Raw genomic sequence first — 12,673 nt, forward strand, 5'->3', positions numbered from 1 at the left:
GCTGCGACCGATTGACGTTGACATCCTGAAATTGTTTTAGTCAAGGAGAGACTGCTTGTTCTATGCAAGTTGCCCATCCTAATGACCCTTGAAGGCGTTTGTAGTATTTGGCTAATCATGACATTAACCAGGACAAATGATATAATCAAAAAAAAAAAAAAAAAAAAGAAGAAAAAAAAAAAAAAGAGCCCAAGACCAAAAAGAACGGCACTTGAACTTTTTTTTTGTTTGTGAATCCTCAAATCCTAATACTTCCTTCTCCGCTGTGTAATGCTCTCAAACAAATAGCTTGTCATCAGGAATTCATTTGTATGATGTATGATGATTGTATGATGATTGTATGATGATTGTATGATGACTGTACAATGGATGATTGAAGGAATACACGAATGAGCTACTCAAATAATCATCACTCTTTCTTCATCAATGCCATCAGCGCCATCATGAAGATGATGTGTCTCAACGACCAGTAACGTGATTGTTACATTTAATACGTAGGCATCAGCGTTATAATGTGTTGTTTAAGATGGTTGGCTTTCTGCACAGATACCACAAAATCAAGTAAAATCTCATTGAATACGGTCAAATCATGACTATATATATACTTTTTTCAACTGTGTTCAATGTAAACATCGATCAATCTTTATACTCTTTCTATCTAAAATGATTTATAGTTTATTCGTAATTCCTGTAGGAAGGTTGGTGTCTATTGCAATTTCATATTCCGCTTCAGCCTTTTGGGGACGAAACCAATCAGTGGACAAGTCACAGAAACAAAATAGTGCTTTTTTCTTTTCTTTTTCTTTTTTTTTTTTTTTTTTTTTTTTTTGCGCTTTTTCTTTTTTCTTTATCTTAGTTTTGATCATGAGCAGTTCAGGTGAAAATCCCTATCTTGCACACTTGTCAACAGAGCAACGACAAAATGGATCAAATAGTGACGTCTTCAAAGGTATGATCCCAAGAAAGACCACAGCGGATCAAGCTGAAGCTTTAGAAAACGGTACTGTCAATCCTTTTACTGGACGAAACTTTACAGCAAAATACCAAAAGATCTTGGAAGGACGCCGCAAGTTACCAGTGCATGCTCAACGTAGTGAATTTTTGGAAATGATTCATAACAATCAATTTGTGGTTTTGGTTGGTGAAACTGGATCTGGAAAAACGACGCAGTAAGTGTCAAAAAAAAGAAAAAGAAAAAAAAATATTCTAAGGTTTGTTAATAAAGTCTTATTCTTTTTTTGAATGGATAGGATTCCTCAATTTATGGTATACGATGAACTTCCTCATTTGCAAGGTAAACAGATTGCTTGTACACAACCTCGTCGTGTGGCTGCCATGTCTGTTGCTCAACGTGTAGCTGATGAAATGGATGTCAAGCTTGGTCAAGAAGTCGGTTACAATATTCGTTTTGAAGATAATACAAGTCCCAAGACCTTTTTGAAATATATGACTGATGGTATGCTCTTACGTGAAGCTATGTCTGATCCCAAATTAAGCAGATACTCCGCTATTATTCTCGATGAAGCTCACGAACGTACTTTGAACACTGATATTTTAATGGGTCTTTTAAAAGAGGTATTATTAAAAAAAGTGATAAATATGATTTTTATTTTATTAACATACTTTTTTTCTTTCTTTTCTTTTTATGATAGATTTGTCGCAAGAGACGTGATTTACAAGTTGTTGTCATGTCTGCTACTTTGGATGCTGGCAAATTCCAAAAATACTTTGACAATGCTCCACTATTGGTAATAATAAAAAAAAAAGTAGAATGATAAAACGGGATAGTAATGAACATTATCATTAATCTTTTTTATTTTTATTTTTTATATTATTTATATAGACTGTACCTGGTAGGACTTTCCCTGTTGAAATCTTTTATACACCTGAACCTGAACGTGATTACTTGGAAGCTGCTATTCGTACTGTATTACAAGTTCATGTTAGTGAACCGGAAGGTGATATCTTGGTATTCTTGACTGGTGAAGAAGAAATCGAACAAGCTTGTCGCAAGATTGAAGCTGAAGGTGATGAATTGATTCGTAGCCATGATGCTGGTCCATTGAAGGTTGTGCCTCTATACTCTAGTTTACCTCCTCAAGCTCAGCAACGTATTTTTGAAGCTGCTCCTCCTGCTCGTAAACAAGGTGGTCGTCCTGGTCGAAAGGTTGTGGTGTCTACTAACATTGCTGAAACTTCATTGACTATTGATGGTATTGTTTATGTGATTGATCCTGGATTTGCTAAACAAAAAGTATATAATCCTCGTATTCGTGTGGAATCTCTCTTGGTATCTCCTATTTCCAAGGCATCTGCACAACAACGTGCTGGTCGTGCTGGTCGTACTCGTCCTGGCAAATCTTTCCGTTTGTACACTGAATCTGCTTTCAACAAGGAATTGATTGAACAAACATACCCTGAAATTCTTCGTAGCAATTTGGGTTCGGTGGTATTGCAACTTAAGAAACTTGGTATTGATGATTTGGTACATTTCGACTTCATGGATCCTCCTGCTCCTGAAACTTTGATGCGTGCTCTTGAACTTTTGAATTATTTAGGTGCTTTGGATGATGATGGTGAATTGACTCCTCTTGGTGATGTTATGGCAGCCTTCCCTCTTGATCCTCAACTTTGTAAGATGTTGATTGAAAGTCCAAAATACCGTTGCTCCAATGAAATCTTGTCTATTGCTGCTCTTTTATCAGTTCCTCAAATCTTTGTCCGTCCTAATGAAGCAAGAAAACAAGCTGATGAAGCAAAAGCCGAATTTGCTCATGCTGATGGTGATCATTTGACTTTATTGAATGCTTACCATGCCTACAAACAAAGTAAGTAAAAAAAAAGGTCAATTCATGAAAAAAAAGAGCATTAATGATGATAATAATGATTTATGATATATAGATGAAGGAGATCCTAAATGGTGTTGGAATCACTTTTTGAATCAACGATCTTTGAAATCAGCTGATGATGTACGACGACAATTACGACGTACCATGGAAAACAATGATTTGGATCTTGTATCAACACCATTTGAAGATCGAAACTATTACACCAATATTCGACGTGCTTTAGCGGCAGGTTATTTCATGCAAGTAGCTCATTTGGAACGTAGTGGTCATTATTTGACAGTGAAAGATAATCAATTAGTACAACTTCATCCTTCAAGCTGCTTGGATCACAAACCAGAATGGGTTCTTTACAACGAATTTGTACTTACGACTCGTAATTATATTCGAATCTGTACAGAAATCAAGATGGATTGGCTTGTTGATATTGCTCCTCACTACTTTGATTTATCCAATTTCCCCAATTGTGAAGCTCGACGAAAATTGGAACGTATCTTTAATCGACGTGCAAGAATTGAAGAAGAAAACAGCAAAATGAAAAAGCGACGAACTTAGTGACTCCCCATTTTATATATATTTTTGTTTTCATTCTTTATAGTTTACATTTTTACAATTCATACACTACATCCGTTCTTTTTTTTTTTTTTTTTATTATTCATCTTTATTAGACAAAATCCATCATATATATTATTTTTATTCCTTCCTTTTTTTTTTTTATATAAATAAAATTATATTTGAAATCCTTCATTATCAAAATAAAACTCAAATCTGTCAACGTGTTCACCTGTTTTTGGGGTAATATAGCTTTTTGCTGAACCTGAAATTGAAAGGTACCCAAATGAGGACAATTGGTAAAATTATTACTTGCGTCGTGTGTGTGATGACGCGCGGAGCAGAAATATCATCCACCTTTTTTTTTTCCTTCTTCTTCTTTTTCTTTCCTGTTTCTATTTTTTTTTTTTCATCACCTTTTTTTTTTCTCTAACTAAAATTTATTATTAATATGTCTGAACACGACGACGACCTTTTGCCTTCTCAAACTGCTGGTTATACTCCCGGTCAAAAGAAGTCTTTGGCCGAATACAACAGCTTGGATGCTCAAGATGAATCCTTGAAGAAATGGAAAGAATCCCTTGGTTTGGGTGGTCAATCAGCTGGTAAGATATATTACCCTTTGAATAATAATGATAATGATAAAATACGTGTGTTTATATATGTTTGTGTTTTGACTGTGTATGTTTAAAGAGTGGTAGTGTTGACAAAAAGTGAAAAGGATGATGGTCATGATGAGAAAGAAAGAAAGAGTGGGGATTAAATATTACTATAGTGCCTGTGTCTGTGTGTTGGAAGAAAATAAAAAAGGGGATTGTACGGGGAGAAAAAAAAAATAGAATAACTTGGGGATGATAACGACATGGAAACAGAACTGGAACTCTATACTGTCTTACTCATTTTTTTTTTTTTATCTTTTTAATAAGTGCCTGCACCAAGTGATGATCCTCGTAGAGTAAGTTGATGATATATTATATTGTTTTGTTATGTTTTGGATATGATATGACTTGATTATACGTCATTCTGACATGAACAAAAAAAAAAAAAGGGGTTGCCCGCGCTATACATCTTGATGAACTAACGCTTTTATAAAATGTTTATTTTTAGGTCGTGGTGGAACAAATTGCTTTGGAAGTTGCTGGTCGTGACGATGTTGTTGTTGATTTATCCTCTCCAGGTAACTGATGAACCTTGTGTATACATTCCTTTTTTGGGATACTTGATACAAGTCAGTGTGTTTATTTATTGATTTTGCATTTGTTGTTTTCATCCAGATGCTTTGGAAAAAGCCAAGTCTACACCTTTTACCATTAAGGAAGGTGTGGAGTACCGTATGAAAGTGAAATTCAGGTAAAACAAAAAAGACAGCCTTTTTTTTCCTTCTCCTTTTTCTTCTTTTGTTTTCTTCTTTGTTTATATTATTGTACAACAAATAGCAACTGTCCCTTCCCCCCTTTTTTTTTATCTTTGAACCCCTTCTCTTTTTGATGTATCCTATTTTGTACTGATACTCATATATATATATATATTTATAGAGTGCAACATGATGTCGTCTCTGGTTTGAAATATTTGCAAGTTGTCAAGCGTAAAGGTATTCGAGGTAAAGTAATCGGATCTTGATTCATATGTAGCTGAAATTGAAAAGGTTATTAATGAAATGACTGATGATGGTTCTCTTTTTTTTTTTTTTTTTCTTGTTACACATGAACAGTTGACAAGACCGAAGAAATGATCGGAAGTTATGGTCCTCAAGCCAATGCACATGAAAAGAAGTTCTTGCCTGAAGAAGCTCCCTCTGGTATGATTGCTCGTGGTCGTTATGAAGCCAAGGTAAATAGATGATTGGATGGAAACTTGTCCTTTGCTTACATTTCTTATTGTTTTGTAGAGTAAATTCGTTGATGATGACAATGTTACTCATATGGAATGGTCTTGGACTTTTGATATCAAGAAGGATTGGTAGATTAGTTAGTTAGTTATTTCACAATTTAGTATAGCGTTATGATGAGGATGGCTATGTAGTTATCATGTTTACGTTTTTCCCCATTTTATTTTGCAATATATTTTATATATATATATTTATATATATAATATTCATTTACAAACATATTCTTGTCTACAATTGAACAATCTATCCTTTTTTTTTCGATATTGTCAATAAAAAGTTTACCTCTTTTTACAAGTATCAACAAAACAATAATCATGGAAACAAAACGCACACAAAAAAAAAAAAAAAGAAAAAGTATGTAAACAGATGATTTATAAATGTGTATTTTGATTTCTATTGGGAAAAGTAAATCATAATGTGCAAAAAGGAAATAGTAAATAAAAAAAAAAGACTAAACACGAATGTATGTAAATATATGACAAAAGGGAAAAGTATGTGACTATAAGTTGTGATGTATAATATGTGAGAGTATGTGGAGGGAGGTCTATAATCTATTCCAAAGTAACGGTAGCACCAACAGCTTCAAGAGCCTTCTTCAACTTTTCAGCTTCTTCCTTGTTAATAGATTCCTTGAGTACCTTGGGTACACTTTCAACGAATTTCTTGGCTTCCACCAAATTCAAACCTGCCAAGTTCTTAACTTCACGAATCACCTTGGCCTTAGTAGCAGCATCCACCTTTTCGATCTTGAGATTGAATTCAGTCTTTTCAGCAGGTTTTTCTTCTTCAGCAGCAGCAGCACCACCAGTAGGAGCAGCCATAGGAACACCAACAGGCATGGCAATATCTTGGATATTTAAACGAGTCTATATATATACATATAAAATAAATCATGAGTTCTTCTTCTCTTTCCTGCTTTTCGATATACTTTTACCTTGAGTTGTGACACGAGTTCAGAAGTTTGTAATAAAGTCAAACCTTCAATTTGATCAACAATGGATGCAATCTTAGGATCGGTGGTGGCGGCACTTCCAGGAGTAGGGAGAGGTTCAGTGGTGTAGGTTCGTCGTGCAAGAACAGGCATGGCAGAAACGACACTATATATCAAAATCGAGATAAAGTCAATTCATTTTCCTTTATATATATATATTGTTGTTCCTTACCGAGTAGCTTGTCGAGTAGTGGTGGTGAAAACTCTAGGGGTGAAACGAAGCTAAAGAAATCCACAAAAAAAAAGGTTTAGTTTAATATGTCTCGTCGATAATTCTTTTCAAAACGTCATTGTATTTGTGTTGTATCTATTTTAGACATCATTTAGTTTACCATGATTGATATAATATGAGGTTGAAATGTCAAAACAAAAAAGGAAGAGGAAGGGAAGAGAAAAAAAAAAAAAAAAAAAAAAAGGAAGAACGGGGATGGGTATGTTATTTTCACCCCGCCACAGCCACCGAATTTCGACGTCACATCCATCATTAAAAGAAAATGGATGATTCATGCATAAGAATAAAAAACGAGTGTATATTTCTTTATTAACAGACATTGGAAGATAAAATGGGGATAAAACACTAATTTGTAGAATAACAATAACTAAAGAGACATTGGGTTGCCAAGTATAATAAAATACTTTGAAATTATTTTAAATACACAGACTTTTTAAGCTTCTTCCAGGAATCGGTATTCAAATCTATCCATAAGATATCAGTTTTAGTATTTTTCCTTTAGTTATTTTAATTGATATCAATTTATTTTCCTACCTAAATTCAGTCTTCTTGCGTTGACACCAAGCACCTTCATAGTCAAAATAGATGTATGTGCCTTGTTCATAATCTTCGGTGATCACTTTAGGTTCCTCATGTCGTTGGAACCACGTCAGATACTTTTTATGGAATCGCCAGGATTGCTTTTTCAGTTCCTTCGCAGCCAAATATCTACAAAATAAATAAATAAAAAAAAATAAAAATAAAAATAAAATAAAATAAAGGAATTAGTATCATAAAAAAAAATAGTATAATTGATCAAGTTTTCCTTACTGTTGGTAAGTCCCTTGTTGATAGTAGAAGATGAAGAATAAGGCATCCATATCAAACTTTTCAAATAATACAGGGTTGTCAAAGATGGCTAATGGTTGTTGAGGATAATAATTTGGTGACATGTATGGCATTCGTGGTTGATACATCTTTGGTCTAAACGGTACATAAAGTGATGAGTATCATTAAAATAAAACCAAAATGTTCTTTTATATACCTTTCAGAATCAATCAAGTCAGGTACATGTTGTAAACTTGCGTCAAGCATTTGATGTGTGTATAACATATCTTCTTTACCAGCTATTATATAATATAGATGATTTAGTATTATTATTATTATCCCTAACCTTTTCTTTCCTACCTCTAGCTTTAATGGATTCAAATGATGAAGCAAGATCCGCCAACGATGATGGTAAACGAGCTTCAGACATATCTTGCGTTGGTGCAGACCCCATATGTGAATCAGATGGTGACTAGATAAATAAAACAGAAAAAGATATCAGATTCTATTCAATGAATGCCTTTTTTTTTTTTTAATACTTACGCTTTTCCCTGAAAAGTGAGATGATAACATTGATTGAGATCCAAGAGTTGATGAAGGTTCTACTGGTGATCGAACTGATTTGGATTGATCGGCAATCTTTGGAGGTTCTACCCAAGCAGATGGTACAACTTCAGCAGCTATCAAACAAAATATATATATACGGATAAGAAAAAGGTATTTTGATACTATCAAAAAAAAAAAAAAAAAAAAAAAAAAAAAAAAAAAAAAAAAAAAAAAAAAAACAGTTGTCGTGGTTATTACCTTTTTCATCGGATTTCTTCGTCGTGGTTTCTAAACTAGAAGCTGCACCAGCGGCAGCAGCAGCAGAATACTTGAGTACTGATGGTGGAGTAGGTACTGCGCCAGCATCTTGTTTTGATTTGGGTGATGATATCTGTGTTGTAGACGGTTTTGACGGACTTGATGGTTTTGTCTCCTCAGCTGACGTGGATACTAAATAAAATTTATCGTATTGTTTGTAAGTTTTTAAATCAACCATCAATTCTTTTTTTTTTTTTTTCATTACCAGGATTTGGACTAGTAGATGGTTTTGATGGACTTCTGGTGACTTGTGCCGGTGATAGTGACTATAATATATATAAGAATGAGATATGCTAACCGTTGATCATTCATTGTAGACAAGTTCTTACCTCATCATCTCTTTCCTTATCCTTTTCTTTGGATGATCGTTTTGTTGGTTTCTCTTCTTCCTTGGTTTCCTTTTCTGCTTTGACTAAGTAAAGAAAAAAAAAAGAAAAAAAAATTTAGATGAATTTATCTTTTCTTAATCGAATTTTACCTTCATTATGATATTCATCTGTTCGAATAGCATATAATTCTTCTTCTTCCTCAAGATTCAGATCTTCATATATGAATTCATTTTCTTCAAAGTCAGGATCCTATCAACATATAAATGGTTAAATATATAACGAAAAACAACAACTAATATAATTCAGTATCAATACCTGATTATATTCCAAGTAATACTGTACATCCTCCCTAATGGCCAGCACTTTTTCCGTTTCCAGATGATCATTTTCCAAGAGTCGTAACATGAGTTCCAGTCGATTGATATGAAATCGATTCCGTTCAATAGTGTTTTCGATTGCGTTCGTCCGTTCCTGCTTATGATAATCCTTCTTTCCTTTCCTTGAGCTGCCTTGTAAAGTTTCCAATTCAAATTCGGCTGTCTCGATTTGTCGTGAAAGTTCATCCACTGTTGATGATATCCAATCGCATGCATCAGCCTTTTCCTTTTCCTTTGGATCCATTTTTTCCCGTTGTAAGAGTCCTTCTTTGGAAAAAGCCTTGGTTTTCATTTCCTTTTCTATTGCTTTGAATCGTTCCATTTGTGATTCTATGAGTTTTCGATTATCCAATAGTGCCCGTTTGTCTTTGATTTCGTTAGACGATAACCATGTCTTGATCTGATCGCGTAATCGTTGAAGTTTCTTGATTTCTTTTTTCAAGTCTTGTTCATACTTTTCTTTTTGATTGGCGTTGTTGGTCGAGTGTATTTTGTCGAATATTGTTTCAAAAGTGTCTACACCTTCACTGACTTTCTTAAGCACACGATCAATCTCGGCTATTTTTAATAAGATAAGTAAAAAAATAAATAAAATAAAATAAAATAAAAAATAAAGATAAATAAGTTAGTTTTTCTTTCTTTGTTCATATCATATGTAATAGTGATTCATCTATATATATTCAGTTTCCAAGCTATACCATCTCTTTTTCCTTCCTCTACAATAATTGCTTTTCTATATACAAATACTTACTCTGAAGTTTCTTCATTGACATGTTGTAAAATAAATTGTTATAGTTCTTAGTCGGCAAACAGGAGGAAGAATAAACAGAATATAAGAAGAGAAGGTAGAAAAAAAAAACATGAAAATCTGTTGTCAATAGTTTTCTCAGCGGACTATCAAAAACATGACGTTGCAAAAAAAAAAAAAACTATTAGCGTCCTAAAAAATGAAAACTTTTTTTTTCTTCTATTTTTTTTTTCTTGCTTTAATTGATAAAACTTTGGAATATATAGAACAAAGATACGAATCAGTTCAATATGTCGTTAAATCCCAAAGCATCTGAATGGAAGCCTAGTTTTACTGCCAAGGAATTTGTACCTTCATTTGGTATTCCTGCCCAACCTGCTCAATCTACGCAACCTGCTACTCAACCTGCTGCTCAATCTTCTGCTGCTCCTGCCACTTCTGCGCCTGGTAAAAAAAAAAAAAAAAAAAAAAAAAATAGAAAAAACAACAATGACTCATCATCCTTTTCATTCATACTTTTTTCTTCTATTTTTTTTTCTTATTACAGTTCGTGTACTCAAGTTAACCGAAACCAAACCTGGTAATATATATAAATGATTTACTCAGATCAAAATTTGACAGATCTTGTGTTCTTACTTGAAAATTTCTTCACTTTTTTTTTCTTCTGTATAGCTCCTGCTGCGGCTGAATCCAAGGTAAAAGAAACTCCCATTACTGAAGAAAAACCAAAGGTAGCAGAACCTCCCAAAGCTGAAGTCAAGGCTGAAGTCAAGACAGAAGTCAAGACAGAAGTCAAGTCTGAAGTCAAGACTGAATCTCAACCTGCTGCTGCTTCTTCCAAACCCAAGTCTGCTGCTGCCACCAAGGAAGCTCGTCAAGCTATGGAAAAGGCTGCTGAAAAAGCTGATGCAGTTGCTGAAGATTTGAATGCCCTTGATGACGAAATTGTAGCTGATTTATATGGCAAGGAACATTTGAATGTTGTCTTTATGGGTCATGTTGGTAAGTAAAAAAGATATCTACATTCATATGTATATTGTATGATCTATTTTATCGAGATCTTTGTCATCTCACTATTTTATTTTATTTCCTCCTTTTTTTTTTTTTAAATAGATGCCGGTAAATCTACTATGGGTGGTAACATTCTTTATTTGACTGGTATGGTTGATAAACGTACTATGGAAAAATATGAAAAGGAAGCCAAAGAAGCTGGTCGTGAATCATGGTACTTATCTTGGGCTCTGGATACTGGTTTGGAAGAACGTGCCAAGGGAAAAACTGTCGAATGTGGTCGAGCTTACTTTGAAACTGACAAGCGTCGTTATACTATTTTGGATGCTCCTGGACACAAGAACTATGTTCCTAGTATGATTAGTGGTGCTTCTCAAGCTGATGTTGGTGTGATGGTAATCTCTGCTCGTAAAGGTGAATTCGAAACTGGTTTTGAACGTGGTGGTCAAACTCGTGAACATACTATGTTAGCCAAGACTTCTGGTATTTCAAAGATGATTATAGTGATCAACAAGATGGATGACCCCACTGTTGAATGGGATAAAGCGAGGTAAGATATAACGATATGTAACAATGTATATAAATGTATATCATCATTCATTTTTTTTTTTCATCTCTTTTCTTCTATCTTAAGATATGATGAAATTGTTTCCAAGTTGACTCCTTTCTTGAAGCAAACTGGTTTCAATCCCAAGACTGATATCCACTACATGCCAGTGTCTGGTTTCACTGGTGCTAATATCAAAGAACGATCCAAGGCATGCACATGGTACAGTGGTCCATCTCTATTGGAATACTTGGATGATTTGAAGACTTCGGATAGAAAGTTGAATGCTCCTCTTATGATTCCCATTGCTGAAAAATACAAGGTAAATGAGTAAAAAAAAAAAAAAAAATAGCATCTATTCAATAATACACAAATGTCTTATCTCTATTATCATCATCTTATTATATTAGGATATGGGTACTATCGTTGTTGGTAAAATTGAATCTGGTCATATTAAGAAAAATCAAACTGTACTTCTTATGCCGAACAAGGTACAACAAAAAAAAAAAAAAGAAATGAGTTTTGATATTGATATTCTAACATGTATTCTTATTTTAGCGTCCTACCGAAGTGACAACTATTTATAACGAAACCGAAGATGAAGTTGATCAAGCCGTTTGTGGTGACAATGTCAGAATTCGTCTCAAGGGTGTTGAAGAAGATGTAAGTTTTAATTGTTAAATAAAAGACGCAATGTTCTCATATTTGGTTCATGTATATAGGAAGTATCACCTGGTTTTGTACTTTGCACCAAAAAGAAGCCTGTCAAGACCGCTACCAAATTCAATGCTCAATTGGCTATTTTGGAACACAAAAACATTATTTGCGCTGGTTATACTGCTGTGCTACATGTCCACTCTGCAGCTGAAGAAATTACCCTTGGTGCTCTTCTACATTTGATTGATAAGAAGACTGGCCGTAAGTCCAAGCGCCCTCCACAATTTGTCAAGCAAGGTCAAAAGGTGATTGCTAGAATTGAAACAACTGCGCCAGTATGTGTGGAAACCTTTGAAGAGTATCCTCAACTTGGCCGATTTACTCTCCGTGATGAAGGTAACACATAAATAAGTCAATAGTTTTTGAAAATGATATTAATATGCTTACTTATCCCATTTAATAGGAAAAACTATTGCTATTGGTAGAATTACAAAGGTGTTAGAAGCTGACGAGTAGATTTAGTTATATTGTTTTTTTTTTTTATATATATATATATTCTTTATTTTATCACTCATTTGTTTATTTACACTCATGAATAAAATATACTTATTTTGTCGTTCTCTTAATTTATTGGTAAATCATTTATTATTTATCCCGTCGTCTTGACGATGATATGTCATTTCAGTATATCACAATATCAGATCAAAAAGATTTGTAATGCCATAGTAATAACAATTAGAACATTGGTATTTAATATGAATTCTGAATTTTATTCTGAATTTTATATATGAGAAAAAAAAATAAGAAGAAATGTGATAAAATTG

The 12,673-nt window shown here is 33.8% G+C and overlaps 5 protein-coding genes across 5 annotated transcripts; 3 read left to right on the forward strand and 2 right to left on the reverse strand.

Moving 5' to 3' along the window:
- The first annotated feature begins 845 nt into the window (after positions 1-845).
- BX664DRAFT_276477 (P-loop containing nucleoside triphosphate hydrolase protein) lies at positions 846-3,514 on the forward strand. Its single transcript, XM_051541329.1, has 5 exons — positions 846-1,169; positions 1,251-1,575; positions 1,653-1,748; positions 1,844-2,828; positions 2,902-3,514. Exons 1-5 carry the CDS (start codon positions 865-867, stop codon positions 3,399-3,401), a joined length of 2,211 nt encoding a protein of 736 aa, XP_051403871.1. The 5' UTR covers positions 846-864; the 3' UTR covers positions 3,402-3,514.
- Positions 3,515-3,786: 272 nt separating this feature from the next.
- BX664DRAFT_326876 (immunoglobulin E-set) lies at positions 3,787-5,587 on the forward strand. The gene is made up of 7 exons (XM_051544313.1): positions 3,787-4,003; positions 4,325-4,353; positions 4,506-4,575; positions 4,673-4,748; positions 4,934-4,998; positions 5,110-5,228; positions 5,287-5,587. Exons 1-7 carry the CDS (start codon positions 3,850-3,852, stop codon positions 5,359-5,361), a joined length of 588 nt encoding a protein of 195 aa, XP_051403872.1. The 5' UTR covers positions 3,787-3,849; the 3' UTR covers positions 5,362-5,587.
- A 38-nt stretch (positions 5,588-5,625) lies between these two features.
- Positions 5,626-6,649, reverse strand: BX664DRAFT_326879 (ribosomal protein L7/L12 C-terminal domain-containing protein). The gene is made up of 4 exons (XM_051544314.1): positions 6,610-6,649; positions 6,450-6,499; positions 6,221-6,383; positions 5,626-6,152 (listed from the first exon to the last, which is right to left on the reverse strand). The coding sequence occupies exons 1-4, from the start codon at positions 6,610-6,612 to the stop codon at positions 5,838-5,840; spliced, it is 531 nt and encodes a 176-aa protein (XP_051403873.1). The 5' UTR covers positions 6,613-6,649; the 3' UTR covers positions 5,626-5,837.
- Positions 6,650-6,787: 138 nt separating this feature from the next.
- On the reverse strand, positions 6,788-9,713 carry BX664DRAFT_326880 (Not1 N-terminal domain, CCR4-Not complex component-domain-containing protein). Its single transcript, XM_051544315.1, has 12 exons — positions 9,638-9,713; positions 8,825-9,444; positions 8,659-8,758; positions 8,510-8,592; positions 8,386-8,446; positions 8,121-8,312; positions 7,860-7,996; positions 7,677-7,788; positions 7,534-7,615; positions 7,320-7,472; positions 7,044-7,217; positions 6,788-6,973 (listed from the first exon to the last, which is right to left on the reverse strand). The coding sequence occupies exons 1-12, from the start codon at positions 9,657-9,659 to the stop codon at positions 6,943-6,945; spliced, it is 1,767 nt and encodes a 588-aa protein (XP_051403874.1). The 5' UTR covers positions 9,660-9,713; the 3' UTR covers positions 6,788-6,942.
- Positions 9,714-9,856: 143 nt separating this feature from the next.
- Positions 9,857-12,438, forward strand: BX664DRAFT_326882 (P-loop containing nucleoside triphosphate hydrolase protein). The gene is made up of 9 exons (XM_051544316.1): positions 9,857-10,081; positions 10,182-10,214; positions 10,307-10,636; positions 10,748-11,195; positions 11,280-11,514; positions 11,603-11,683; positions 11,751-11,855; positions 11,915-12,245; positions 12,313-12,438. Exons 1-9 carry the CDS (start codon positions 9,925-9,927, stop codon positions 12,363-12,365), a joined length of 1,773 nt encoding a protein of 590 aa, XP_051403875.1. The 5' UTR covers positions 9,857-9,924; the 3' UTR covers positions 12,366-12,438.
- The last annotated feature ends 235 nt before the right edge of the window (positions 12,439-12,673 follow it).

This window comes from Halteromyces radiatus (genome assembly GCF_025201355.1).
Source record: "Halteromyces radiatus strain CBS 162.75 chromosome Unknown BX664scaffold_2, whole genome shotgun sequence".
NCBI classification, from domain to species: domain Eukaryota; kingdom Fungi; phylum Mucoromycota; class Mucoromycetes; order Mucorales; family Cunninghamellaceae; genus Halteromyces; species Halteromyces radiatus.

Coding starts and splice junctions, on each gene's coding strand:
- BX664DRAFT_276477 (XM_051541329.1), top strand. CDS start 865: ATGAGCAGTTCAGGTGAAAATCCCTATCTTGCACACTTGTCAACAGAG. Junction 1,170..1,250: donor GGATCTGGAAAAACGACGCA/GTAAGTGTCAAA, acceptor TTGAATGGATAG/GATTCCTCAATTTATGGTAT. Junction 2,829..2,901: donor TTACCATGCCTACAAACAAA/GTAAGTAAAAAA, acceptor TATGATATATAG/ATGAAGGAGATCCTAAATGG.
- BX664DRAFT_326876 (XM_051544313.1), top strand. CDS start 3,850: ATGTCTGAACACGACGACGACCTTTTGCCTTCTCAAACTGCTGGTTAT. Junction 4,004..4,324: donor TTTGGGTGGTCAATCAGCTG/GTAAGATATATT, acceptor CTTTTTAATAAG/TGCCTGCACCAAGTGATGAT. Junction 4,354..4,505: donor CAAGTGATGATCCTCGTAGA/GTAAGTTGATGA, acceptor GTTTATTTTTAG/GTCGTGGTGGAACAAATTGC.
- BX664DRAFT_326879 (XM_051544314.1), bottom strand. Junction 6,384..6,449: donor ACTACTCGACAAGCTACTCG/GTAAGGAACAAC, acceptor TTTGATATATAG/TGTCGTTTCTGCCATGCCTG. Junction 6,153..6,220: donor AACTCGTGTCACAACTCAAG/GTAAAAGTATAT, acceptor GTATATATATAG/ACTCGTTTAAATATCCAAGA.
- BX664DRAFT_326880 (XM_051544315.1), bottom strand. CDS start 9,659: ATGTCAATGAAGAAACTTCAGA. Junction 8,593..8,658: donor AGATGAATATCATAATGAAG/GTAAAATTCGAT, acceptor TTCTTTACTTAG/TCAAAGCAGAAAAGGAAACC. Junction 8,313..8,385: donor ATCTACTAGTCCAAATCCTG/GTAATGAAAAAA, acceptor AATTTTATTTAG/TATCCACGTCAGCTGAGGAG.
- BX664DRAFT_326882 (XM_051544316.1), top strand. CDS start 9,925: ATGTCGTTAAATCCCAAAGCATCTGAATGGAAGCCTAGTTTTACTGCC. Junction 10,082..10,181: donor TCCTGCCACTTCTGCGCCTG/GTAAAAAAAAAA, acceptor TTCTTATTACAG/TTCGTGTACTCAAGTTAACC. Junction 11,856..11,914: donor TCAAGGGTGTTGAAGAAGAT/GTAAGTTTTAAT, acceptor TCATGTATATAG/GAAGTATCACCTGGTTTTGT.